The sequence below is a fragment of the Nyctereutes procyonoides genome, unplaced genomic scaffold (genome assembly GCF_905146905.1).
Source record: "Nyctereutes procyonoides isolate TBG_1078 unplaced genomic scaffold, NYPRO_anot_genome, whole genome shotgun sequence".
In the NCBI taxonomy this organism is placed as follows: domain Eukaryota; kingdom Metazoa; phylum Chordata; class Mammalia; order Carnivora; family Canidae; genus Nyctereutes; species Nyctereutes procyonoides.
Genome location: NW_026575044.1, coordinates 17675662 through 17702977, shown reverse-complemented (window position 1 = coordinate 17702977; position 27316 = coordinate 17675662). Strand labels below are relative to the sequence as shown.

The window sequence follows — 27316 nt, the reverse complement described above, 5'->3', positions numbered from 1 at the left end:
ATGGGGGCCTGAGGATTACATAAGATAACATGTGTGAGGCAGCGAACAGTGCCCGGCACACAGTGGGTGCAATATGCATGTCCGCCATCGTTTCAACAGCAAACTTCCAAGATTGAGAAAGAGAAATGTTGATGTCCTGTACTGCTCCCAAAGAAAGGCAGTCTGCGAATTCATTTTCCACTAAAGGGGAAGGGAAGAGGCAGGGTGATAGGAGGTACCTTGACCATAACCAGATGGTGTCTAAAGAGGCAGCCCCCGTGATCTAGAACGAGCAAGTCCTGTTTGACTGGTGTGATCTTCTGAGGAGTGGAGGGATGGAAGGATGTTTTGAGTTTCTAGGCACATCTATGTGCAAATGAGGGTGGTGACACACTCTTCCTTAGTGTAGCCAAGGACAGTGCAGGAAGAAATGCATGAAAGCAATGGCACTATGGGACCTGAATTCAATAGAGAAAGAATTGTCTGACCCTGGGTCGCTAAGTCCCAGGGTGGGGAGCTTGAGGGGCCATGGGTTGCTGGTGGCATCTGACTAGGGTGGAAGTTGTGGCACCCTGGAGAGACCCTCCCCCTCCCCGCAAAGGGCGAGGGCCTTCGACCTCTCATTCTTGTCTTGGTCTTAGCCTCCCATTTATAAGACAAAGGATTCAGAGAACTTTCAGATTCCCTGCTTTCTTTGCTCCAAGGCATTCTGGAGATGATGGGCATTTTTCTCTGCACAATATTCCCTGAATGCACATGCCACTATCCATGGACACTTGGTTGTTCCTAGTCTTGTGAACTGACAAGCAACTGTGCCCAGTTTGTATACATCTCCATGGACTTGTGTGCACTTAGCTGTGGGATGCCAGGTGGGGTTTCCACGGACAGGGGTTGTGGCTTTGTGATTTTCATGGTCATCCCCAGACCCCTCTCCATAGTGGCTGCACCAATTATAATCTTACTGCCAACTTGTGGGCTGTGCTATCTCGCTCATGTGGTTGGGGTGGTAGGTGCAGTTTCTTGGTGATATCCCCAAGATACCTACCACCTCTGAGGCTTCATGATGCCAGAGTCTTACTCTGCTGCTGGTCCCACTTCTTAAGGCAGCCAACACTTAGCTGGGGTTGGCTTCTTGTCAAGCTCCTTTCCTTGCACTTGTTTTCTGCTTTCCACCCAAATTTCAGAAAGGGAGGAGAAGAGAGAGAAAGAGAGAGAATGAATGAGAGAGTCCCAGGTGTTCAATGTCTCACCAATGATGTGCCAGCAACAGTCATCATTCCAACTTCTGTGAACACAACTTTGCTTCCCACAGGAGGTGGGGAGAAGAAGGAGATTGGAGGCTGTGTGTGTCCTGGGGAAGGTCAGAACCCTGGGGCTGTGAGACTGAAGAGTGAGCTCACTGCCCAGGCCTTTGGTGAGGGATCACCATTCTTAGGTCACAAGGCTCCTGATACTTCACGGTAATTTCACCTCAGGAAGGTGCTGGTAGGGATGAGATCTTGGTTGTGACCTGGAGCAATGCCCGGAAACACTCAGAGCTATCACCAACAACCATTCCAGGGCTTGGCTGAGGAGGAGGGCCTGTCTGACAAACAAATGGAAATCTGTCACAAAGGAAGTGTAAATACAACTGAGCAAGGGGAAGTGCCTCTTGTCCCTCCCACTCTTGTCATTGGCACAGGACGTGGCAGGCGCACTTTTATGCATCATTTCCTCAATTGTCTAGGCTGAGGAAAGTGGTCAGCAAGTAGTCCCTGGATTCTGCACATGTGCCTATGTAATGTTGACAGGACTCTCTCTCTCTCTCTCTCTCTCTCTCTCTCTCTCTGTCACACACACACACGCACACACACACACTTATTCTTTTATCAAACATCTCCCGGGCACCAGTGTGTGCCAGATGCTGGCTGAGCATGGGTGGCAGATGACCAAGACCCTGCCTCCACCCAGGTAAAGAGTTGCTTAGACAAAGCCTTCTGTGGCAAAGGACAGGATGGGAAGTGACAAGTGTCATAAACAAGACGGGCAAATTGCATCCTGCAGATCTCTCCTTGCTCCCAGCGACAGCTCTCTTAGTTTGCATTCCCTGAACACCCAGTGATTTTAAGGGAGAGAAGCAGAGTAGACAGGAGAGGACAGCTCCACGGAGACGTAAAGCAAAGCTCACAGGCAAGAGCTTCAGGTCCAGCACTGGCTGGCCAACGGGGTCACTGGCAAGGTGCTGGGGGTTGGGCCAGTTTGCCAAAAGCTGAGCACTGCAGGGACCTTGGCTGGAGAAAGGAAAAGAGACATTTATTTCCTAAGGGCCTCTGCACTTGGCCTTTGGTGGTGACATAATGCCACGTGCCTATCATTAATAGGCCACGTGCTTCTGGATCGGGAGATCATTTCTCATTCTTGCAGTTGACAGGCGGTTGCATGGAGCCATTTGCATTCTCTTGCCAATACCCGTTTACCACGGATGCAGTCATTTCAACACACGTTTGTCAAAGTGCCTACTGCATGCTGGCAGCGAGCCAGACAGTGGACATCCTGCCTCATGGGGTTGACATCCTATATGTGTCCTCAACTGCGGCATACCATCCATCGCAGGGAGGCTCACTTGGATCTTAGTGGGGGCCTCTTGAAAAAGTCTTCACATTCCAAAGGGTTGAGGCTGTACTGGTGGAATCTCAGGCACGGGTTAGGTATTTGGGCTGTTCACCCAATGTGACCATGAAGAGGTGTGCTCAAGAACGAAATCCTTGCCTGTTCGTGCCAACGTGGATGAACCCAGAGGGCATTATGCCACGTGAACTAAGTCAGACAGAGAAAGACAAATAATACCATGTTATTTCACTCACAGGTGGAACCCGAAAAGCAAAACAAGTCAACAAACAAAACCAAACAAAAAGAAACAGACTTAGAAATACAAGAGGACAACTGGTGGTAACAGAGGGGATGGGGGGTTAGGGGAGGGGTGGGTGCAATAGGTGAAGGGAAGAGAAGCAAACCTCCAGTTATAGAGGAAGAAAGTCACAGGGATGAAAAGTGCAGCTTAGGGAATACAGGTAATGACATCTGACTAACTTCGTATGGTGACAGAGGGCAACTGCCCTTAACATGGGGAGCACTTCCTGTTGTATATGTGGTACCCCTGAAACGAATAATAATATTGTGTGTGATATATGCCTTAACTAGAGGGGGGTATTGTTCGGGGAAACCAGATTCAGCCGAGTAGCCGGACGTGCCTGAAGTATGGCCAGGGGCTGAGCCATGTGTGCCTGTGATCTTCACAGCCCCTTGGTCCTAGACTCTTGGTTGCCCACTGGGAGGAGGAGGGCCCGGGGGACCATGGCGTCCAGCCCCCTGGAGTGGCATCAAAGATGCCAAGCTCCCTGGGCTAAAAGCCTCTTGTCAGCAGAGTAATTGGATCTGACTTGCAGCAGGCAGGGAGCAGAGGTATTCAAGTCAGCCGAGCTATTTTTAAATGCCCTCTCTTCCCCAAGTGCAGATCTCAAGCTCAGCGGGAGAGAGTGGCTCAGCTCGGAAGCTTGGGAATCAAAGCACAACTCCTCACCTCTCAACCCGCACCCCCCGCACCCCCACAAGTTTAACCAAAGTTTAAGTCTCCCCACCCTCGTCCTGCAAAATCTCATCTCTTATCGGATTCTGCTACGACCACGTGTCCTGGTTTAGGGAAGGGTGGACTCCAGGGGCCGTGGGGTGGAAGGGACATATCCTGGTTTGGGCTGACTGCCCAGCTGCCGGAGGCAGGCCAACGGCCCTGGTGTCTTGGTTGTCTGGCAGCCCCAGAGGCTCACCACCAGGCCAGCGGGCAAACATGTCCCTGCCCGTCTGCTGTCTGCCACTGTCTTTGACTCTTGGTAGCAACTCACAGCTGCCTGTTGGGCTCTGAAGACAGTGGGATTGAGAGCAGAGAGCAGGTGCCCTCCTGTCACACATCTCTCTGGGAGCCGAGCCCCATGCTGCGTGCAGCCCAGGGTGGTGGAGATGGCTCCAGGGAGGCCAGCCTCGCAGTCGTGGCGCTGCAGAGGCCCCCTCTTTTGTCTGGTTCTTCCCACTTGCTGCACTTCAGCTCCCTAGCAACACACCCCCCTCACCCCCTCCCAACCCCCAGCAGCTCCAGGGTGGATGGCAGTGAAATGCTCCCCTGCCAGGGGATGCAGGGAAGACAGGAAAGGAATTATTGGTGGTTCTGACAGCCCCTGACTCTTGGGGAAGGACAAGGTCACCTCAGGGAGGAGCTGTGATGGCGATGGAGTTGCTGCTAGCAGCCATCATGGAAGGGATGCCTCTAGATGTCACACCTGAGGGCCATGTACCGCTGTGCCCTGTCACAGATGAGGACGCAGAGACCCACAGGGGAGCCCCCGGCCAAGGTCGCTGGCAAATCCTCCCTGTCTCCCTGACAAGGATCCTCAAACCCCCAGCCAGAGTACTCGAGGCCTTGGTTGTTCAGCAATTAGTGAGGCTTCGGCTTCAAACACTGCAGCTCTCTGAGAGGCTGGAGGTGTTCCAAGCATCTTTCTGCCTTAGCTGGGGACAGGCGGTGGGCAGGGGGGCGGCCTATGTAAAAGTCCTGTAAAACTTCCTTGCTTGGGGTGGCAGGTCTTGAATTGGGTTTTCAGAATTGCTTGATTCAAACATTGCAAGCTGGGAACCCCAGCAGGACCTCTTCTCAGAGAGTGACATTAGGATAAGGTGGACTGCCTCGACCCTTGCCAAGGTCACACCCAAAGCAGCACCTTTTCTGAAGCAGTGTCACTCAAGCCCAGCCTCATCTCGAAGGGGGCTGTGTGGTGACACCGAAGGTGCCCTGGGAAGACCCTCTGCACCCCACAACCTGTCCCCTGGTGCCTGAACTCACACCACTGGATGGGCTTCCATTGGCTCTGCAAACAGTTCTGAGTTGTGGGTTCTGAGTGGGGTCAGAGGACCATCTGTGGCTGTGGAGCCCCCCAGAGTCCTGAGGACCTGAACCCCAGTACTGTTTGTGTTAGCCCTGCCACCTGGGGAAATGTGATGAGCCTGTGTACCTCTGTTGGTTTATCTTTAAACTGGGGAGATGGGGAAGGCCGATCCTAGGGGGAGGAGTAGGAGCTGCAGACCCCGTGGGCTGCCCTGGGGACTGGGGTGAGGAAGTGAGAGGACAGAAACAGGGGCGAGGACAACACAGAACATCCACCAACTTGCCCATTTTGCTGTTCTTAACACTATTATTATTATTATTTTTAAGAGATGCTTCCCATATTTTGAAAACCACACAGGAAGAAAGGATGTACGCAGAGAAAACCACATTCCCCCCACCCCGCCCCCCTGCCCCCCACTTGGGAACCACTGCCATCAGACCTCATGTTGCCTTCCAGAAATCATCTGCCATGCAGACACTCTAATTGCAGACCTTACCTAACGTTACTGCTAGACCCTCAGGCTCTTCTGTGACCGTTTGCTATGACACCCTTCAGGCCAGGCCTCCCAGTGGGGGTCTTTGTACACTTTCCAGAACCCCTTACCCCAGCATGTCTTATCTGAACCCATGACCACCCTTGATGTCAAGATGGCAGTATCCTGAAGCCCCTTTTGCAAGTTGGGAAGCTGAAATTCAGAGAGACTGGGCTACTTGCCTAAGGCCACACTATGAGTAAGACTGGACTTGAGTGCCAGGACAGAGGTACCCCACTGCTTTCTTGAGGGAAAATGCTCCATTCCCCCTTTTTGTGTTGGGTATAGAGCAGCTATTTAATAAAAAATGATGGACCTGGTGAAGCAGGGCTGCGTGTAGCCCTTGGCCAAGAGGCAAGCCTAATTCCGGCAGGCCAGGGAGCAGGCTGGAACATACACACAGACTTACCCCTCCCACACACACACCCCTCAGACTCCAGAAGGGTGAGTGCAGCATGTGGAACCGTTTGCTCCTCATGGCTTCCCTTGACTTAGCAGAGAGGGAGGGGTACAGGGGAGCTGGGAAGGGTCATGAAGCCATATTAGGTTTGTTGAGGGTCACTTTGTACCCAGTGAACATTTTCACTCTGTGCTGTCACAGCACTACAGATGGAGAGCATGCACAGCACTGCTGATGGGGACATTGCAGTGTTGCAGATGAGGAACATTGCACAGCACAGCTGATGGGTAGCATGCACAGCATTGCAGGGGGAGCATTGCATAGCATTGCAGATGGGGAGCATGCACAACACTGCTGATGGGGAGCATTGCACAACATTGCAGATGAGGAACATTGCACAGCATTGCAGATGAGGAACATTGCACAGTTTTGCAGACGGGGGACACGCACAGCACTGCTGATGGGGAGCACACACAGCATTGCAGATGGGGAGCATTGCAAATTGGGAATCTGCATCAGGGTTGCAGGAGAGTATGTGTGGGATCAGGCCTTTGATATAAGCACCTCTAAAGAGCCTTGGCAAGATGGGTCTTTATTCTTGGCTCATAAACACCCCTCACTTCAGGTGACACCTGGAGCCCAGGAGATGGGAGCAGGGGCAGTTTCAGGGCCTGGGAGAGCCCTGCATCTCTGCAAAGTGTCCCCTTCCCTGGGCCAGGAGGAGTGTAAGTGACATCAGTTAATGCCATGGGAAACCGAAGGCGGTGACCTTACCTATGATTAGCTTATGGAGGCATCCTCATCGATGTTCTTGGCCTTATTTTGATGGTGCAGACAATGAAAGAAAGAGAGGCTCGGCAGGAGGACACTAGGCTCCAAATCCCCAGCCCTGGGCCAAGTGATGTTGGTAAGTCTCTCTAACCCTCCAAGCCTCAATTTCTTCATCTCTAAGATGGGGCCAATCCCCACAATTCCCTGTGCTGGGTGGTTGTGAGGGTCAATTAGGGAAGTGCTTTTCTAAGAGGTGACACGATGCACTGACAGTACTGCCGGCCTCACGGAGGCACTGAAGTGGAGCTCCTGAGGGAAGTAGAGCACCTGGGGTGGAGGAAAGATAAGCAGGGAGGCCAAACACAGTGCCCGAAGCCCTGGGAGCGGACAGCGACCTCGGATGGCAGAGTCAGGACATGCTGTGCCGCGCCAGCTGGCTACTCAGGGCTGGGGGACTGCCCTCAGCCTTTTTGACTTTGCTGTTGGCATTTTCCCTGCTAATTAACATGTCATGGGGGTGGAGAGCAGGAAAAACACAACACAATTGATTTGTCTCTTTGCCAGCACATCTGGGGAAAGGCTGGGAGTGGGAGGTCAAAAAACAGGCTAAAAATCAGTGCTTCACATTCTGGAGGAAGCCTGTGGCTCTGCGGGTTTCGGGTCTCCATTGCTGTCACTGGTGAAGTCACCCGAAGTCAGGTTCAACGGTGGACTCTGGGGGCAGAGAGAAGAGGCACTGAAAGCTGTCTTGGCTTTGTCAGGGGAAGGGCGATGCGGGGACCTGGCTGGTGCTTAGGGGCCAAGTGAGAAGTCACTCACGCATCTACGCATCCATCGGCCCGTTACCTGGTGAGGGTTCATCCAGCCGGCCCTCTCCCCGGTGCGCCGGGTGTTTCAGGGAGACGTGAGGCTTTTGCTCTCTAGGCATCCGGACTAACTCAACCCTGAGTCCCCGCATCGACGAATGGCAGCACCATCTGTACCAGCTCGCTGGTTTCTGTAAAACCACCCTTCTAAAGCTTGGCTTCCGAACGACTGTTTCTTCAGCTCCCGGTTCAGTGGGATCATAACCTGGGTGGAGCTCAGTGGGGACCTCTGGTCTTCCCTGGGCTGGGTCATCCACCTGTGGTGGGCTGGGATGGGCTGGCCTAGGATGGCCCCAGCCAGGAGAGCTTTCCCGGCTCCACGTGGCCCTCATCCTCCCGTGGGTTAGCCTGGGCTTGTTTATGTGGGAGAAGCCAGGATCCAAGAGCATGGAGATGGGCAACGTCTCTTTATTAAGGGCCTCAGGACAGGTGTGATGTCACTTTCACTACATTCTATTGGCCAAAGTTAGACACGTGGCCGAACCCAGCTTTAAGGGGTAGAGGGAAAAAACCTCTGCCTCTCCATGGGATGAGGGACAAATCCTGCCTACACCCCCAGGGGGAGTTGGGGGCCACTGTTTTGAATGGTCAGCCACACAATCTTGGTCACACAGGACTGAAGCTCTGGAGTCCTCCGTGCCCTCTGCCTCCTAGTCCATGTCTAGTCCATCAGCGAATCTGGTTGCTTCTACACCTGACATATATTTAGAATCCGACCACCCCTGCCTCCCTCTGCCACATTCCCACCCATCATCTCTTTCTGGGTCCTGCTGCTTCTCTTTTATTCCTATGGCTTGTTCTTGACACAGCAGCCAGGGCGAGCCATATCTTAGCACTTCCCTGCTCAGACACCCCCTTTGGCTCCTAATTTCACTTGGAGTAAAAACCAACATCCAATAGTGGCCAACAAGAGTCCACGCCATCTGTTCCCTGATCTCCCAATATCCATCTCTCCTTAACTCCTAGCACTCTCCCCTACCTCACTCTGTTCCACCCACACTGGCCTTTAGATGGTTTTCTGAGTGCCAGGCTTCTCTCACCACAGGGCCTTTGCACTGCAGACCCATTTGTGTGGAAAGCTCTTCTCCCAGATATCGTTTGCTCAAAGCTCAGCCCTTCAGCTCTAAAATTGAAACATTCCCCCTGTTCATCCTCCTTCCTTGCTTCAGTTTTCTCCATGGATCTTATCAACATCATCACTAAATGACACACTTTTTTATATATCTATTTAGTGTCTAGACCAACACTGTGCAACAGAAATACAATGTAAGACATATATATATAATTGGATTTTTTTTCTAGCAGCCACATTAAAAAAGTAAAAAGAAACCGGTGACATTTGTGTTAATAATAATTAACATGATTAATTTAACATAATTTAATAATAACAATTTAATAATAATTAACATGATTTAATCCAATATATCCAAAATGTATCATTTCAACATATAATTCGTTTGAAAGTTGTTAGTTTTTCATTTTTGTTTTTACACGATTTCATTTGTACTAGGTCTTCAAAGTCTGGTGCATATTTGACACCAGCAGTCTGTATCACCGTAGACCAGCCATGTTTCACACCCTGAACTGTCCTATGCGGTGCCAATACCAGATAATACAGAATGAGATCCCAATCCCATGATGGCGAGGCTTTTCAATTGTTTTATTCAGAGCTGCGTCCTTAGCACTTAGAACAGCGCCTGGCCCATGAGAGGCACGCAGCAAATATCGGGTGAATCAGTCAAGTTTGGAACCAAATGCACGTAGGTGGCTGGATAGTCTGAGACCCAGCAAAGGGCTACTTACCGTCTGCCTGTCTTCATTCTCAAGCCTGCTAGGCAGAGCTGCGAAGGAGGTAAAGACAGACTTTCCCTCCTAGCCCTGCCACTTCATTCAGCACCTCCGTGCTTCTCCATCCTCTCTGGACACACTGAATACTCTGCATGGTCACCCACGCTGAACATCAGGGACTTCACGTGTTACCCTGTTGGGGACAATTGCATCCTAAAAGCAAGAGTGTCAGGGAGCAATGTTTAATCCAAGGCAGCACCTCCCTCCCGGGAGCTTTTGGCTCCAGTGGAACCCTATTACTGGGCCGTGAATCTCTTCATTGTCCCTGGGTTCAATCCCAGGAGTAGGAGGCCAGCTGCAGTGCCTCTGTTGGCAAGGAGCCCTGGGGTGGCCTGGTGCTGGGTGCCCTGGGCACGCTCCTCTGTCTGGAGCATGCCAGGGACCATGCCATGGACCAACTGTGGACCATGCCTGTTGGCTTGATGGGGAGAGAAGGGGGCTTGGGAGGAGTGGGTGCAGGGCTCATTCCCTGTGAGGCACCTTCCCTGGTGGGGTCTCCTGGTGTCCACCCTGCCAGGTGAGCGGAGCCACTACTGGCTCATTCTGCAGAAGACAAGGCTGCAGCCCAGAGCTATGAAGCCAGGTGCCTCCGCTGGCCTCCTGAGGGCTTGTATGGGGCCCTCCTCCATGGGAGCCGGCGTAGTCTGGGCCTGGGGGCTGGCTCTTAGGCCAGCTGGGGTGACCTGATCAAAGGGATGCTGGCCTGAAATAAGTGCACAGGAGACCACGTGATGAGCTGAATGCCTGGGGAAGGCCAGTAGGTGGAGGGAGGCAGGGGCTCTCACAGACCGAGCCTGTGGCAGCCGAGAGGCCAATAGGGTCACTGGAGGGGACCTGAGATGGGCCTTTACTACTGAGGAGGCATCTGAGGTCCACTAATTGTGAGATCCCTATAGCTCTGCTTTTCCTTAGGCATCTTCTCCCTCCTCCCTCTCCCTCTTCCCTCACAGTATATCCCATCTGTCCTCCCAGCCTTCCCCCCATCTCCTGTGCTCCCTTCTCCCCTCCCCGGTAGTTCAACCAAAGGCTTCTGTCCCTCCCTCCTTTGTCTCTGTCTCACCCCAGGGTGCTGGCCGAGGAGGCGCCCACGAGCAGTAAGTGCATCTGGCTCCCTCTGAAAGCAAGCAGATGCCCACCCACTGATGCGACTTGATTTCAGGAGCCTGGGGAGGCCAACGACTCCCCCAGTGCCTGGCCCCCCTGGCCTCCCTCCGAAACCCCACAGTCAGAACTGTGATCCTGCCAAAACACACCTGCTTCTGAGGAAGGCCCTGGTCTAAACTCTATCTACACTCTTCTGAGGAGGAGCATGCGGGAGGACTTATCAGAGCAGACAGAAATGTCCTGCTGGGAGCCGGGGCACCGAGGAGTGGTGCTCCCCACGGCCTGTCCCGGGTGCTCGCAGGGCTGCTGGTCACCCCTGTGTGCATGCAGCGTGTGTTCTGTGAACCCCGGTAGGAAGCGTCCCTCACGGCAGCTTGCTGCACCTGGCCTGCCTGCCGGCCCGGGCAGTGCTAGCGCCACCACATCCAGGTCCAGGTAGCGCCCTAGCGCTTCATGAAAGTCGTAGGGGTTTGGTTGTTGTTTTGAAGAAAATTTACTGGAGTATGAGGAATGCGAGAAGAGCACGTGACTCGTGACCTAGGCGTCCCTGCACAAGGTTTACAAAAGTGAACCAGTGCCATCGGCAGGACGGACCCCTAATTCCTGAGGCCAGGAGCGCAGGAGGAGGGGTGTCATGCTGGGTCTGAAACTTCTTCTGAGTGAGTAGGTTGTGGTTCACAGCAACCACCTCGCAGGCTGGGCCACCCTCAACCAGGCTGGACTTGCACCTGCCTTTCTGTCCGCGATGCTGCCCATGGGCGTCCTTCGGGCAAGGCACCCAGGCTAATGTGCTGGGGTGGGGGCACTACCAACGCTCTTAGCAAGGTGCTACTTCCTACATGTTCAAATGTTCATTTTCATTCATTCATTCATTCATTCATTCATTCAGCAAGGTCTTACTATGCATTAGGATCTGTGCCAGGTACTAGGAATATAGGTAAATGACATAGACCCAGGCCCTGCCCTCATGTACTGAGGTCCCCTGACCATAAATGCCCTCTGCAAAATGCCCTCTTATGAGTGTGCTGGGAATGTTTTTATAGCCCTCTTCAGCATTGGATGGAGAAAAGGCATATCCTGGGATGGATGATATCTGGAAGACAGCCCTATTCTCCATAGGTGGTTTTTGTCTGCTGGGCACTCTGTTCCAAGGCTCCCTGCCCCTACTCCTGGCCACCCCCCCCGCGCGGGGGGGGTGCAACAGGAACTAAACACTGGTTTTTTGCAGCTTGCTGGAAGTATGTGGTTTAATTGTCTCCCTTCCAGGGCAAGTAGGCTTCCTTAGGATGGAAATTCCCCTCCCAGCAGTGGTTTGAGAGCCTGGAATTCAGTTCCTTGGAAGAAGCTGAGCTTTTCATTAGAGATCAAAGACTGGCCCAGGGGAAGCATTCACAGAGCTGCTCTGGGCTAGGGAGGACCGCTTTGGGCATATCACTTCCTTCCCAGGCTCTGTTGGTCTGGGAACCAAACCCTGGAGAAGGAGGAAAGGAGATCTCTAGCAGCCCAAAGAGCTGAGCTGGGGACTAGGCTTCCTGGGGTTGATCAGACCAGAGCAGAAGAGGTTAAACCAATTTACCTGGGTGAGGTAAGGGAGCTGGGTTCTGGTTGGATGGCCCACTTTCCCTCTTTTTCATCTCTGATTTGTCTGGTCTGCCATCAAGTACTCAGCTCCTGAAGTCTACCCCGGATTCCTGGTCCACGGTTCAAGACTCCCCACAACTTATTCCCCCTATCCCCATCTTTCCTGTATTGTCTCCCCAAGTGTTGTGTCCTGCGTCTGACCGGATCACAAAGGATGCGTTTCTGGTCATATGGATCTCGGATGTGGCCCTGGCTGTAGAAGTCAGTGTGGACCATTGGGAGGCTCAGCAGATGCAAGAATACTGAGCTGTATCAGCAGAGGAGAGAGGAGGCCCCTGGGGGGCCACATGGAGTAGAACAGGGAGTCTGACTTGTAGCTCACATCTCCTTCTCGCACCCGGACGCAGGCCTCCACACTTTGCCCTGCTATGGAAGCACCCAAGGGGCTGGGAACATGGGACAAGCCCTTGGCATTTTCTTAGACCAGCGGGGAGGCCCAAGTGGACTGGACCATGCTTAAGAATCTCAATCAGCATGGCTATTCCTCAGCCTGTCTCGCCTCCAGGGGCACCGGCAGCCGGTTCCTTGTGTCATGGTTACCTCCTTAAGCAGGAATATGCTTTCTCCTGGGAGCATCTGGGGAGACAGAGGGGGGTGAGGCAGGGGAGGTGGGACGACCTGGCTGCGTGGATCATTCCCAATCAGCGCCTGCCCTGGACAGGTGGATTCCCCTCTGTGAGTACCATGTGGGGACATGCATAGGCATGTGGAGACCTGGGCGCTGAGAGGGGGATCACAGTGCTCGAGCAGAGAGAGAGCATGCTCCCAAGGCCCCCAGCCCAGCTCAGATATCACTGCCCCGAAGCCCTTGGATAGGACACTCCACATTTCCCCCTTTGGGGCTCTCGTCTGTTCCACAGGGCTAGCCACTCTCTGAGGATCACTTAGCTTGAATATTCGATGATTCCACAATTCATTGAATATTGCTATTTTCTTACTAGCTAAAAATGTAATCTTTACCTTTTCTGAGATAAGGAGGGTCTCTCTTCTCCTTCCTTCCTTCCTTCCTTCCTTCCTTCCTTCCTTCCTTCCTTCCTTCCTTCCCTCCCTCCTTCCTTCCCCCTTTCTTCCCTGTCTTCCCCCATCTTCCTTTTTCCTCTTCCCTTTTGTTCTCTCATTATCTATTTCCCTCTCCCCTCCCAAACCTTGGAAGATTCCTAAACCCCTTCTAAGAACAAAGGGCATCTACTGCATTGTATTTGCCCCAAAAGCACTCACTTCACATCTTTTTTGGGAGGTAAAATTTGCCCAACAATGAAATGTCAAGTAGAAGAGGGGAACGCCACAGTGAAATGGGGAGGGTATCTCCTGTGGCTGGGAAGGCCCTGGAACGCTCTGAGGGGACAGGCATCTGCCCCGGGGTAGTCCAGACTATAGTGGCATGGCAGTCTGAGTAGATTGAGGAGCAGAATGGCCATAAAGGGCTGAGGGAGGCAAGGCCCCTGAGGGTCTGGGAGGGGTAAGAGGGAAGGTCACACAGGGCAAGGAGAGAGAGAGAGAGAGAGAGAGAGAGAGAGAGAGAGAGGCCAGGAGGAGGAATCTGGGCAGGGAATGCTCAGAATTGGGCTTTAGGATAACGTGGTAGCCCTTTAGAAGGTGGGTTTTGAAGGTCAGCCCCGGGCTGCCCTGCTTCTCACTGGACTGAGCCTGCTTCAGATGCTGGGCATCACACGGATCCCAAGAGAGGCTGCAGCAGGAGACCTGGGGCTGGGTTTCCAGTTGGGGGCCCTTGGGGGCCAGCACAGCAGTCAGTCCACAAACATCTTCTGGTGCTTTCCACTTGGCTTCCCAGGGAGCAAGATGAGAGGCCTGGTGGGAAGAAGCTCATAGCCTCAGGCAGCTGAGACCTTCTAGCAGGTGTATAGGATCACGTGTCGTCGTTGTGGGTCACAAGTCTAGGAAACTAAGGCCCAGAGATGTCTGATGTCCTGTCTGGGTCTGACGGCAAGTGGAGGCACCCTGACCTCTAGGACTTTGGCTTTGAAGCCAGAGAAGACTGGTTTGCTTTGCTGCTCAAGAGCAAGCTTTTTGGAAAGGAGTCAACTCTGACCCCAGCCCAGGCTTCTGGGAAAGGGCTCAGTGGGGACCAGATTTCCAGCTGTTTCCCATCCTCTTTCTCCCCCACCCAGCCCTGGGACCCTGAGGAGGGAGTCTCGGGGCATCCCCTCCCTTCTGACTCTGTGGGCCCCGCTCAGCACCCCTCTCCACCCCACCGCCTATTCTGCCTCCAACTCTGAGGGAGGGTGATGCTGGGTCAGCGAGCTGTGGGACAGTGGGAACCTGATACCCTGAGAACTGGCTGGGAGAGGCTGGGACACACCAGGCCGGTGTCCCCGGAGACCTGGAGGGTTTGGGTCCCATCCTATGCTCCCAGGGTCCCATCTCTCTGGGAGGAGCAGGGGAGCTTCCTTGGTCAGCTGGGAGACTCTGCCCCAGGGCCTGTGGGCAGCCCTTGTGCCCGAGCCACCCGCTAGCAGCTGCTATCACCAGGGGCCCCTGCATGCGCAGCAGCGCAGGGCGAGGAGGTGTCACCTTCCCACCATTGCCTTTGTCCTATTCCCCTTCCCTCTTTGTCTGAGGGCGTGCAGGTGGTGTCTTTGGGCCCTGCACTCTTGGGGATGACAGCTCCTTTACTTCAGGGTGAACATGTTGATCCAGAGGAGAAAGCAGCTAGAACATTTCTCCCACTCAGGAGGCTTTCTGCTCTGGAGAGCCTATTAGGCCTCATGGCTCTGCTGTCTCCGTCACTGTTGCTGGTACTCTGACTCGTTGGCCTAGGCCTGGCCCTGAGGCTGCCCCCTGACCCCTCCAGCCCCTTGACTCTGCCCCTAGGCCCGAACTCACAGACTGGCCTCGTTTCTGCACCACCCTCCTCCTTGGGAGGACCCCTCACGGCCACCTCTGCTAGGGAAGCCTCCTAGTTCCTTGGGCTCTGTGCCTTCCTTCCCGTTGACAATTTGCTTTCAGGAAAGACCTTGGTTCAAATCTCTGCTCTGTCCTTTCCCAGATAAGGGTCAGTGAGCCTTTCAGAGACTTGGGGCCTCTGTCACTGTTACTTGTGCCCACCGTGCCCCCAGCCCTTAGCCCCAGAGTCCTTGGCTTCCCCCCACCTTTCCCTCCCCTGTGGGGCTGTCCCCAGATCCACCCACTCTCCAGCTGCCAGTCTGTTCGGGCTCCCAGCCCACGAGGCACAAGTCAGTCACCAATCCCCAGGCATTTGTGGAGCACCTGCTGTGTCCCATGTGTGCCAGGTGGGTGGGCATGGGCGAGCCCCGCACCATGTGCTTCCCCTGCTACAGCTGTGTAGGGCTAGACCGGGGCGGGGGCTCCCTCCCGAGCTCTGCTCCACCTTGCCCAGGCCCGGGGGCCCCTCCGCTGGAAGGAGCTTGCTCCTAGCCAACTCTCAGCTACGAGCACTGGTTTTCTGAATTCAAAGATGCACACATTTTTCTTCCATTTCCAAAACTAATATGTGTCCTATACTTGGTGTGTTTCTTTGGTGGGGTGCCTTGTTGGTGGGAGCTCCTTCATGCTCCCCACTCTCTCAAAAGGTTATTTCACTCTTGCTGAAGCTCGCAATCGATGGCATTTCAGCCTCGAGGAAGTATGATAAGTGGATAGTGTAATCAGGGACATCTGGAGATAATTTTTTTTAACCAAAGGGAGTAACTCTAATGGGAAAAATTGTGGGTTGTCTATTGATGGGGGCATTTTGGGATGTAAGTGCTGTTCAGACGTCACTGATCATTGGCTTGTCACAGGCCCAGATATTCTACGCTGAGAATTCACTGCTCCCGTCTTAGAGACCGGTTAGAATAGCTATTCTCTGCTCCTTTCACAGACCCTAAATGACAGAGGATGGAGGAGAGCCCCGGGTCCCTGAATGGCTGTCCCCCAGCTTTAATTCCCTCCTGGGAAGGGATGCTAAGACTCAGAATCCTCTGGGGATGGAGGGAGAGGGACCCAAAATCCCAGAATGGAAGTCAAAGGGGCTTTGCAGGTAGAAACTGCCCGAAATATGGGACAAATGGACACTTTGGTTCCCCTTTCTCACTTTGGTTCATGGACAAATGAACAGGCCGGAAGAGCAGAGAGGGCACTTTCTCTTCCTTCCCAGGGCACCACCTAGAGGGTCCAGGTGGCAGGAGAGCACAGCCTCTTTGGGCTGGGGGGGGGGGGTCAGTGGGCCCTCTTCCTAATGGGCCTTCATGGAAATCTGAAGACTCCCCTCATAGAGTGGGCACACTGATGGCAGGATGCTGGGCAGCCTGGCCCACGCTGTCCCCACCAAGCCACAGCTTTCAAACCTGGAGCTCACCCAGTCCTTCCTGCCATTCCCGTTTCCTCTCAATTTCGAACCAGTCTGCCATCAACCAGTCTCAGGGCTACCAGTCTCTGGAGAGGCTGTCCCTCCCTCAAACCCTCTGACAGTCATCCAGCAGGTCTTCACTGAATGCCAGCTCCCAGATAGGTGCGTGGGGATCCAGAAACAGTAAGACACGAAGCTCAGCCAGTTGGGGGCGGCAAGTGTGAAGACACAGCTCAAGGTATCCCCTGCCAGGTGCCAAATGAGTGGTGCAGATAGGGCATTCTCCAGGAGCTCAGAGGAGGTGGTGGGCAGGGGTGGCATTTTGAGAAGAGCTAAGAGGTGACCTTTAAAGATGAGGAAGGCAGCCGGTGACATGTGAGCAAGGGCCCCTCAGTGGGGATGTGTGTGATGTGTCTGGAATTTTGGGTTGACCAGCCTTCTTCTCTTCTGATGGTCAGGCGTGACAACAGGTGGTGGAGTGAGGGAGAAGGGGAATCTAGTATCTGCTTGCTCCGGCCAGGCTCTGGGATTCAGCAAAGCCAGAATTCAATGGGCAGAGAGGCCCTACTTATCCAGAATATTGGTAGAAATTACCCATCTAGAAGATTCTTTCCTAGCTCATTTGAGGGCAGTCAGAAATTCTTCTTATTTTCATTTGGATTTATAAGTAGTTGTTTTTAAAAAACCTATCGATGATGTGCACATCATTTACAAAGTTGAAAAGCACCGAGACACAAGCTACAGGTGGTAATGTGTCCGCCCCTTGCCCTCCCCTACAGCCCAAAGCTCAACACATGCCCACCCGTCTTTGGGTATCTACTTCCCGAAATACATAAATTACTAAGTAACTTTCTAAATAATCTCTTATAATGCTGTTTGTTGATTTTTCCATTTTGACATAATATATTTTATTCTTAAGAGAGAAACGTCCTTTTCCATTCCAACATAGTTTAATGTTAGTTTTATTATTCATAGATAAATATTGTTCACTGCCAAAACAAGCAGTGCATAATAATTACACTTCCTTGCACAACTTTTTCTTTCCTTGGAGGTAATAACTACCCTTTATTTTACTTTATTTTATTCTTTGGCTGCCTTGGTTTTTGTTTTTGTTTTTTTTTGGCTGCCTTGATTTTTATGACATTTGTATAAATTCTTACCAAATTCTCCATCAAATTGCAAAATTCCTTCAAATACTATGCTTGGGTGGCTAAAATCTCTCAGTAATCCTATCATTTCCATCCCTGCCTCCAAGACACCCTCTTGGAGCACCCATCCTCCTGTTGTCCTCTGAAATGGTGTCTGGAGTCCCTGCCCAGCTTGGGAAAGCCCATGTCTTTCAAGTGCTTATCCCCTATTTTTTGCTCCTCTCTCTGGGTTTATGTCTGAGAAAGGGTGCCGAGAAGGTTGTTTGTTTTGAGACCCTGCATGTTTGAAATGTCTTTATTCTATTCTCAGACTAGATCAATCAATAGTTCGGCTGGGCATGAGGTCCTCGATTGAAATCTTCTTTCCCCTCAGTACCTTGAAGGCAGTTGCTCTACTGTGTTCATGCTCTTGAAAAATCTCATGCTGTTTGTCCTCCTGACTCTTTGTGTGGCCCCTGTTTGCTTTCTCTCTGCAAAGTGTGAGAATCATCTTTGCTCCTACAGTTTGGACACTTCACAGATTCCTCAGTGTGGAGTTCTTCTCCCATCTATTTTGCTGCACACTCAGAGAGTCTTTTCTATCCAGAAACTCAGATCATCAGTTTTAGGAAATATTTTTTTGCAATATTTTTCATAATCTCTTCCCCATTGTTTCCTCCATCTTTTCTCTCTCACTAGTCACGTATGGAAACCTCCAACCCATCCTTCTGTATTTATATCGGTTTTCTCCTATTTCCCATCTCTTGGTTTTCTTGTTCTGCTTCCTGGGAAATTTCCCCAGCTTTATCTTCTATTCTTCTGTTTTTAATTTACAACAGCTCTCTTTCTTGTTTTCTCATAGTTCCTTTTAAAAAAGCTTCTTGTTTCATGGATCCAATATTTTATTTCTCAGAGAATATTCATCATAGTGTTTTGAAGTTTATTTTTTTCCTGGTCCGTGTGTTACCTGTGTTCCTTTGAGTTCTTTTTCTTTTCTTCTTTTTAAAATTTGATATATTCTCTCTGTTTTCATCCAGGAGTCTTCCTCAGAGACTGGTTACCCTTGGGCTTATCTGTTCATAGTGATGAGTAGGTCACTAAAGCTGTCTGGAAATCGTGCATAAGTGTGTGTGTGTGTGTGTGTGTGTGTGTACTTTTTAAATTTATGGGCTTCATTAGAGTGGCCAATGGGGGAACCCAACCATTTTACTAGAGCACTCCCAACCAGAAGTATCTATAGAGCGCTTTCTGGGATCAGTTTCCAGTGTGCTAGGTGACAGTGCTTTCAGAACCAAGTGGCAGAAAGGGGTGCCCCTGTTTGAACATGCTGCTGCACACCTGCCCTCCTCTATTGGAGCCTGTCTGGCCCAGTTTCTCTACAAAATGTCAGGGTGAAGGGGGGGCGGGGTAGGTAGTCCGTGCCTCCATGGGAAAGGGGAGAAGCCCCAGACAGAACAGGTCCTCATACAGACTTATAATGGGTAGCCCTCTCTCCTGCCTTCCAAAGTAGCCAGCACCTCCAATTCCTGTCCTTTCCAGCATAGGTGGAAAGATCTGTCCACTTCTTGTTGACCACCCCTTCGGTAGGTGCTCAGTTTCCGGTTTCTCAGTTCTGCTAATTCCTCCATCTGCTTTCCATCTTCCAAAAATCTGCTGACATCTGTTGCCTGCGCGTGTCACTTCTACTGTTCTCTCCGTCCTTATCTATTTATCTTGTTATGCCTTTGCTCTCATTTCAGTGGGGTCTGGAAAGAGCAGATATGTATTGAACCTGCCATGTCTGGCAGGAAGCCCCTGGAAACGTTTCTGAAGTGCCAAGTCCTTTCTCTCTCTTGTCTTAGTAAAGGACCCCCATGGTGAAAGCTGGATCATTCCCCATGGAGAATTTACAAGGCTTTCTTGTCATCAAGGTCAATAGGAGACTTAGATGAAACATATTCTGAACCCAGCTCATTCCCAGAAGTGCATGCTTTTAAAGTAATCATAACATCGTGACAAAATATTTCATTTTTATTTAAATAAAAGTGACTTTTTGGATTCTCCTTGTTCACAAACTACATGGGAAACAATGCCTGCTTGTTTTGTCTCTGGAAATCAGGGCTCCCTATGGGCTGGGTCCTTGGCTAGGCTGGACTCTGTTTTCTGCAGGTGGCATCTCCTAAAAGGGGCAGTAGGGCCAATGAAGTTGCATGGGAGGAGTCTAATTTAGGAAACCCCAACTGCCTTCAGGGGCCTTACAACGCCTTTAACAAGTATGTTCATTTTTCCGCTCGCTGCGCAGAATAATCCCCCCCCCCCCCCCCCCGCCGCACAGAGCCTCCACCTGCGCTGGTTCAGGATGGCCACGTGGATCTCAAAGCAGTGACATCGCTGTGCTCCGGTGAAGGCCCCCAGTGTTGCCAGCGGCGGGGCGTCCCCTCGGCAGGGGAGGGGCGCAGGGCGGGTCCTCACGGAGTCTTCTCTGTCCTTGCCTCTCCAGGTGCCCCCTTTCAAAGGTCTCAGCATCCTCACGCTACCTCCTGCCGCCACTTCCACCTGGGCCCCCCGCAGCCGCAGCAGCTGGCGCCCGACTTCCCCCTGGCTCACCCCGTGCAGTCGCAGCCGGGCCTCAGCCCCCACATGGCCCCGGCCCACCAGCACAGCGGCACCCTGCACCAGTCGCTGACTCCGCTGCCCACCCTGCAGTTCCAGGACGTCACAGGTCCCTCCTTCCTACCTCAGGCCCTGCACCAGCAATACCTCCTGCAGCAGCAGCTCCTGGAAGCGCAGCACCGCAGGCTCGTCTCGCACCCGAGGTGGGCGGGGCCGGGGCGGGGCCTCGGGCGGGTCACCTGGGGGTTCCCGGCGTGGGGAGGCAGCTTTTGCTCCAGTTAGAGGTGTTCCTTTCGGGCAGTGAGCGCCACCTGGACCCGACGCGGGTTTCCTGGGTAGCCAGTGTGTGTCCTTGTCACATCACCCAGGTGTAGGGATTGGGGCCGAGTACCTGGCGGTTTATAGTGCTCAAGGTGTGGGAGATGGGATCCCTCATGTTCCCTGCAGCTTCATGATCATCTGGTTCTAACACCTAAGTTCCCTAAGCAACCCCAAAGGACACAGCTGCTTCCGTCCTCCTGTCAGAAAGCCCATGGTCTGTTTGGGGGGACCAGCTAAGAAACCAATGGAGAGTAAAATTAGACAATACTAGGTCTGAAATAGCTGTGGGACCCTGGGCAAGTCACATCACCTCTCTGAGCCTCAACTGTCAAGAGAATGAGATTACATCAGTAGTTCTCAAACATTTTTGTTTTAGGACCCTTCACCCTCTTAAAAATTACTGAGGATTACACAAGCTTCTGTTTATGTGGTTTACAACTATTGACACCTACTATCTTGGAAATTAGAACTAAGAGATTTAAAAATATGTATTAATTTGTTTAAAAATGCAATAACAAACTCATATGTTAACACCAATAGTATCTTTTTTGAAAAGGAGCTATATAGACAGGTAATGAGAGGAGGGGATTTTTTTTTAAAAACATATTTGTAATCTCTTTAATGTTTGGCTTAATAGAAGACAGCTGTGTTCTCATGTCTGCTGTATTCATTCTACTGCAGAATCGCATGCAGTTTCTAGAAAGCTTCACCATTCACTTGTGAGAGAATGAGAGGAAAAAAGCAAATAACATCCGAGTGTTATTATGAAAATAAATTTGACCTAATGAACCCCATGAAGGAGTCTCAAGGACTCTAAGGCTCTAAGTATCCATGACCGCAGGGGTTTGGGTGCTGGGGGCAAAGGTGAATGTTGCAGCAGGTAGGAGGGAGGAGAGGTCACCATGCCTGGAGTGTGTAGGGAGGTCTTCCCGCAGGTGGTGGCTTTCCCTGGGGCGGTGAAAGCTGGGAAGAGTGTGGAGAAGGTTGGAGGAGAGAGGGGCGTGGCAGGAGCTGAGGGGTGCACAGGTGTGGGAAAGCCTACAGGAGGCACATCTATGTGTATTGGAGACAGCCCACCCCAAATTCAGAGGGAGGAAGTAGGAGAAGGAGCAGAGGAGGCCAGAGAGTTTGGGTGGGACAAGTGGCTGGCTGTAGACACACGGAGGGAAAGGCCATGGTGTATGTAGGGGGCAGTCCCCAGACAGTAGGAATATTTGAGTTATCAGTCGCTGCTGGCTAGGAACGTCCTTGGACTTTGGGAAGAGGGACAAAGGCCACTGCTCTGTAGGCTGTAGGCTCAGGCTCATGGGAGCTGCGCTGGCCCTGGGCAGCCCTGACACCTCCTTCCCGTGCAGGCGGAGTCAGGAGCGTGTGTCTGTCCATCCACACCGCCTCCACCCCAGCTTCGACTTCGGCCACCAACTCCAGACGCCTCAGCCCAGGTATTTGGCTGAGGGCACTGACTGGTGAGTCCTTGGGGTCCCTAAGCAAGGAAGGGGGGGTGGGAGGAGGGTCTTGCCTGATCCATGAAGTTACTGTTTCCTTCACTTTGAATGGTGCAGAAGGCCTAGCCCTAAAGCTCCAGCCTTTGCTTGTGCCCCCAGACACCCTCAAAGCTTAAGGGCCCCCACTGGGCCTGGTTTCAGCAATTAGCTCAGGATGCCGCTGGATAGCATCATGTGCCCAGCTTGGGGCTCTGTGCTCATGGTCCTGCAGGGGAGGAGGGGAAAGAGATACAAAACATTGCCCAAGGTCAATGAGGGCTGGAAACCAGTGGTTTCTGGGAGGCAGGCAGAAAGGACAGTCTCAGGAGCGAGCTAGTCAAGGAAACCTTCTTGGAGGGGGTGGACCTTGAGGAATCTTACAGAGAAGAGCCAGGGCAAGCCAGCAAGACCAAACATAGGCTCATGGAGGCAGAGCCAGCAGGGTTGGAGGTAAGGAGTGGGGATAGAAGCTGGGGAAAGAGGTTGAGGGCTTTGCCATGGTATCAGGAGCCAGGTCCCTGAGAGGTCTTCTATAATCTCTTGAACTTGAAACAGAGGTCTTTATGGCTCTGGGATGCCATGTTGCTTGATTTTGGGTCCTCCGTCCCCCTGGACTTTGGATCTAGCTCAGGACTTGGCCGACATAAACTTGGGTGCCCTCCAAACAGCCCAACACTTGATAAAGATGTACAGTTCACTAGGCATTTAGGTTTAGAGGGCATCGTGCCTGAGGCTTATTTTTAAATACTTCAGGAAAAAAAACCCCACAGAGAAGTGTGTGTGTGTAGATGTGTGTACGTATGCGGGAGAGAGAGGGAGGAGGAGCTGAAAATGCAGCAAAATAGTAAACCATTAACAAATGGGGAGCCTGGGGGAAGGGTATCCGGGAAGTCCTAGTGCTGCTCTGGCAACTTTGAGGTCAAAAATGGTGTTGTTGTTTTAAAGAATGTAAAAACAAACAAAACACTTTTATGGAGAAGGATGGACTTTTTTTTTTTTTTTTTTAAGAAAGCCAGACGTGTACTATGTCATTTTTCAGCCCTCTGTCACGCAAATGAGACATCCAGGAATGGTGCAAAAGCTGGAGGGTTCAGCTGATTGCATGTGAAAGGTGCTTCCAGAGGCAGGAAATAGTTGTTCTAAGTGGTCCCGTGTCCACCAGCCCTCTGCTGGCTCTGGGGGACGCTCTGTTAAATTGAATACTTCCTCAAAAGAATAGGCTACACTGCAGCAGCCAACTTTTCAGCCCAGGCTTTTTCTAATTAGCAGATTCAAATCAGGAAGATATAATTGCAGTTTGGATTGAATTCTGTCCCTCAGCAGTCAAGTCTGTCCAATTTAATTCAATTCAGCACACACCGGGTGATTTGAATAAACACATGGGAGCCAGCATGGCAAGTGGGGCCAGGGGAGGTGACATGGGTGAGTGGTGAGCATCGTCCTGGACAGGTGTCAGGAGCAGTGCAGGTGTGAGCCCTGCCAGCTTGCTTGCCTTCGCCAGATCTCCAGTCCTGCTCCTGCGCTTCTCTCACTCTGCCCCCCTGACCTCTGTTGGCCTGAGAAACACAAAGACTGGGGCCCTGTGAGGCATCAGCAGGAGTCGAGGGGAGGCCCCTACCCTGGGTCACACCTGGGTCCACCCTGGGCTTTTTCTGCCTGGCCTGTTCCCCTTACTTTAGGAGGTTTGAACCCTACGCAGGCAGCTTCTCTTAGCTGGGCATCCTGGCCTGGGTGGAGTGTGTGGGAGCAGCAGGTCTTGGGGGATCAATCCCAAATATGGCCCCTTTTTTGACTCATCCCTGATAACTCGACCCTGACCTTGAACTCCAATGTCTCTGTCGTCATCATGCTCCTTCTCTGACTCAGTCCTGGCTTCATACTTCCAGCTGTGCCGCCCATGTCTGACTGAGCCCTGCTCCACCACCCAGTCCTAGCCCTGGCCAGGCACAGCCCCACCCCACCCCACCCCCACCCCCCACCCCCCAGGACACCTGGGACCTGTGAAAGAGTGGATGGAGGACAAAGGCCTCCTGCTAGCCTTCTCCTGCAGGCAGCTCTGCCTCTGCAAAGCCTCCAGATGCACCTGTGAGACGGTGCTGGTCCTGAAGCTCCCCAGGAAGAATATAAGGGTCTTTGTAGCAACCAGACCACAGCCTGCTTCAAGGCCATTGATAGTGAGTGGGAGAGAAAGTTTAGCTTGATATTTAGACACAACTGACAAACACTGTGCATTGAGACAATGGCCACAGGACATCTCCAGGACACCATTCTGGGCTAGCCTGGTGGCCTCAGGGCTGTAAGGTACTATGACCCTTTCCAAACGTGGCCGGGTTCTCCCAGTCTGGAGCAACAGCGAAAGGTGGGAGACACTGCTTCTCCAGGGGCTGATGTGTCCTCAGGGCAAGTCCCAGCCCAGGGTCTTTCAGGTCCAAGGATCATCCCCTGCTCAGGGGTCCTGGGTTTTGGAAGGAATTCTCCAGTGAGATGCTAAAGGGGGAATCCCGGAGCCCACCTAGGGCCGACCTGGACAGGTGATCCCACTCATCCGAGGGTCAAGGTAGCATTGTTCCTCCAGTTAGTGTTTTCGTAATCAGGGTGACTCTGTTACACGTTCCTTGGGACTTTGCTTTCCGTAGAATTCCCTGAGTATCTATTTGCTGCTTTGAATTTGATGGGACCCCTGAGGCTGCTGGGTAAATGCTAAGAGTCAGAGCATCTGTCACAGGGGGGTGCCCCATGGAACACCTTTCCCTGAGGTGGGTCAACAGAATGAGCCCAGGCAAGGCTTGGAACTCAGCCCAGGGGGCAGGGGAGGGGTCCTCACTAGCTAGCTTGGGCCACTCTTCCAGCCTCAGCAGGATCTGGGGGGAATCCCAGAGGCTGGATGGCTGGATTTCTAAGTTTGCTTCTAGTCAGATCCAAGAGGATATAGCTCATTTCCCAAATGACAGGCTCGTGAAGACTTATTCCAGGGATTTGGGCTAATATATTCAGGAAATACAGGAGTATATGCACATCGTTTTACACTCACACACACACGCACAAACACACACACACACCACATCTGGACCAGATATTCCTTAAATGCTCCCCATATCTTTTTTATCTTAGTCTGGATGTATTTGTTGAAGAAATTTGAGCCTCTTTTTCTATGGAATTTCCCCCTCTCTGCATTTTGCTGCTTGCACTCTGGCGTACCTCACAGCTTCCCTCAGTTTTTCTCCATTCCCTGTGCACTAGCACGTAGGTCAAGGGTTGAGCAGATTCACATCCAACCCTTACTATATCTTGGCAGAAACACTTCATAGGGGGTGCATTCTCCTGGCAGAAAGCCGGTTGTCCATCCTTCTGTGATGTGAGCCGCAATTGGTGATCTTTGCCAGAAGCTTTTATCCTTTTGGGGATGCAGAGAGGTGACAAGTAACTCCACCGTTCCTCACTTGTTAGCTAGAAAGTTTTTCTTTTCTTCTTTATTTTTTTAAGAGTTTATTTATTTATTCATGAGACACACACACACACACACACACACAGAGGCAGAGACACAGGCAGAGGGAGAAGCAGGCTCCATGCAGGGAGCCCGATGTGGGACTCGATCCCGGGTCCCCAGGATCACGTCCTAGGCCGAAGACGGCCCCAAACCGCTGGGCCACCGGGGCTGCCCAGCTAGAAAGTTTTCTTAAGGAGAAATTTCCCTTCATCATTTGGCAACCCTCGTACAGTTAACAGAGGAAAGGCAGGATATCCCTTTCTTTACTAGTTTTCAGGATGAAGTATCAGTTCCCCACCATCCTTCAAATGTACTGATTTTCTTTTCTTCAGGGAGGGGAAGTTATTACTTTTTTTAAAAATATTTTATTTAAATTCAATTTGCCAACATATAATATTACACCCAGTGCTCATCCCATCACGTGCCCTCCTCAGTGCCCGTCACCCAGTACCCCCGTCCCCCCACCCACCTCCCCTTCCTCAGCCCTTTGTTTGTTTCCCAGAGTTAGGAGTCTCTCCTGGTTTGTCTTTCTCCCTAATTTGTTTGTCCCCACTCAGTTTCCCTCCTGTCCCTTGTGGGACCGGTTTCCTTTAACGTTGTTTCCCTCTCACGGATCTGAACCTGTTCTATGAGTTTCCATCTGCTGTAATTATGCTCTCTGACATGCCCCTTGTCCAAACTCTGACCAGTGGGAACTCCTTCAGGATGGTTCCCGAATCCTTTTGCCATGACCTTGATAACTTCCTCCCTTTCAGTTAGGACAAGAGGCTTCAAATCATTTTGCACATTTTCTGCCCCAGGCCTGAAATTAGCCATTTCCCAAGGAGCCCTGCTTCCTCTTCAGTTGCAATGACTGGTTAATTTGTACATGAAATGAATTTTCCTGTACTTGTTGGGGTGGGGGGCAGGGTCCCTCTTCTGGGGTTTTCCCACGGTGGCACAAATATGAACTCTGCCCCTCCACCTCCACCTGACATATCTCCCCTTTGCTCTGCATCCCTGACTGGCTCTACTTGGATTCTTTCAGCGTTTCTCTCAGGAATGGGCTTTGTCTTGGGAGGGAGCCTTGGTGCACTAATTTTATGATGTTTTATGAGGCGTAGGCAGTTCCGGACCCCTCAGGCCTGACAGGCACCTTTCCTCCCTGAGTCTCTGCTTTCTTCACTAGGAAGAAGGGGGAAGGGGGAAGCTGAGTCCCTTGCAGCTTTGGGGCCATGTGACTCTGATTCTCGTCCCTGGGCCAGAAGTCAGAGGTCCCTCTTGTAACCAGATGGCTGGACCACAGCACCCTGGGGCTCACTGTGGCCATGTCCCCGCAGGGATCTCAGTGTGGACGCCGGCTTGAGTCCTGCCCAGTTCCAGGTACGGCCCATCCCTCAGCACTATCAGCATTACCTAGCGACTCCTCGAATGCACCACTTCCCCAGAAACTCCTCCTCCACGCAGATGGTGAGTGCAATGGCCCTGCCAGGAAGCGGACGCCCTGGCTGCCTGCCTGTTGGGTGCCAATGGTGGGCTAAAGCCAGCGGCTCTGTTCCCCTGTGTCCTGCTGTCATGCTATCATCCCCCCCCCCGCCCCCTGCCGCCACTGTCTCCTCACACTCCTGTTCCTGCTCTGGTTTGAAAGCATCTGCCGAACTAAAGTCAGTGCTATGAGCAGGACCGAGGTGGGCACTGGAGGAGGGAAAGGAGGGCCTGGCGGGCTGTGGTCTGTGGGGAAGAGGCTCAAGGCTCAGAAGAAGCAGGGTGATCCCTCATTGTCACCTCACTTAGTTAATTTCTTGGGGTCAGCACCTCCCTGGGCTTTGATTTTACTTATCCATGAAATGGGATGAAGATGCCCACCTTGTCCTTCTCACAGGGCTGGCGTCCTTCTCACAGGGGACAAAGGAGCCCCCAGAGGTGGCCCTGGGGCCTGACCTGCTGATCCAGTTCTGCTCTC

The 27316-nt window shown here is 52.2% G+C and overlaps 1 protein-coding gene across 1 annotated transcript in view; it reads left to right on the top strand.

Annotated features, from left to right (window-relative positions):
* Positions 1-27316, top strand: part of ARK2C (arkadia (RNF111) C-terminal like ring finger ubiquitin ligase 2C) — a 99373-nt gene that overhangs the window by 65017 nt on the left and 7040 nt on the right. Inside the window, exons 2-4 of the mRNA XM_055324328.1 lie at positions 19970-20285; positions 21759-21869; positions 26694-26823. Coding sequence (XP_055180303.1) covers positions 19970-20285; positions 21759-21869; positions 26694-26823 — 557 coding nt within the window. The remainder of the gene's footprint in view (positions 1-19969; positions 20286-21758; positions 21870-26693; positions 26824-27316) is intronic.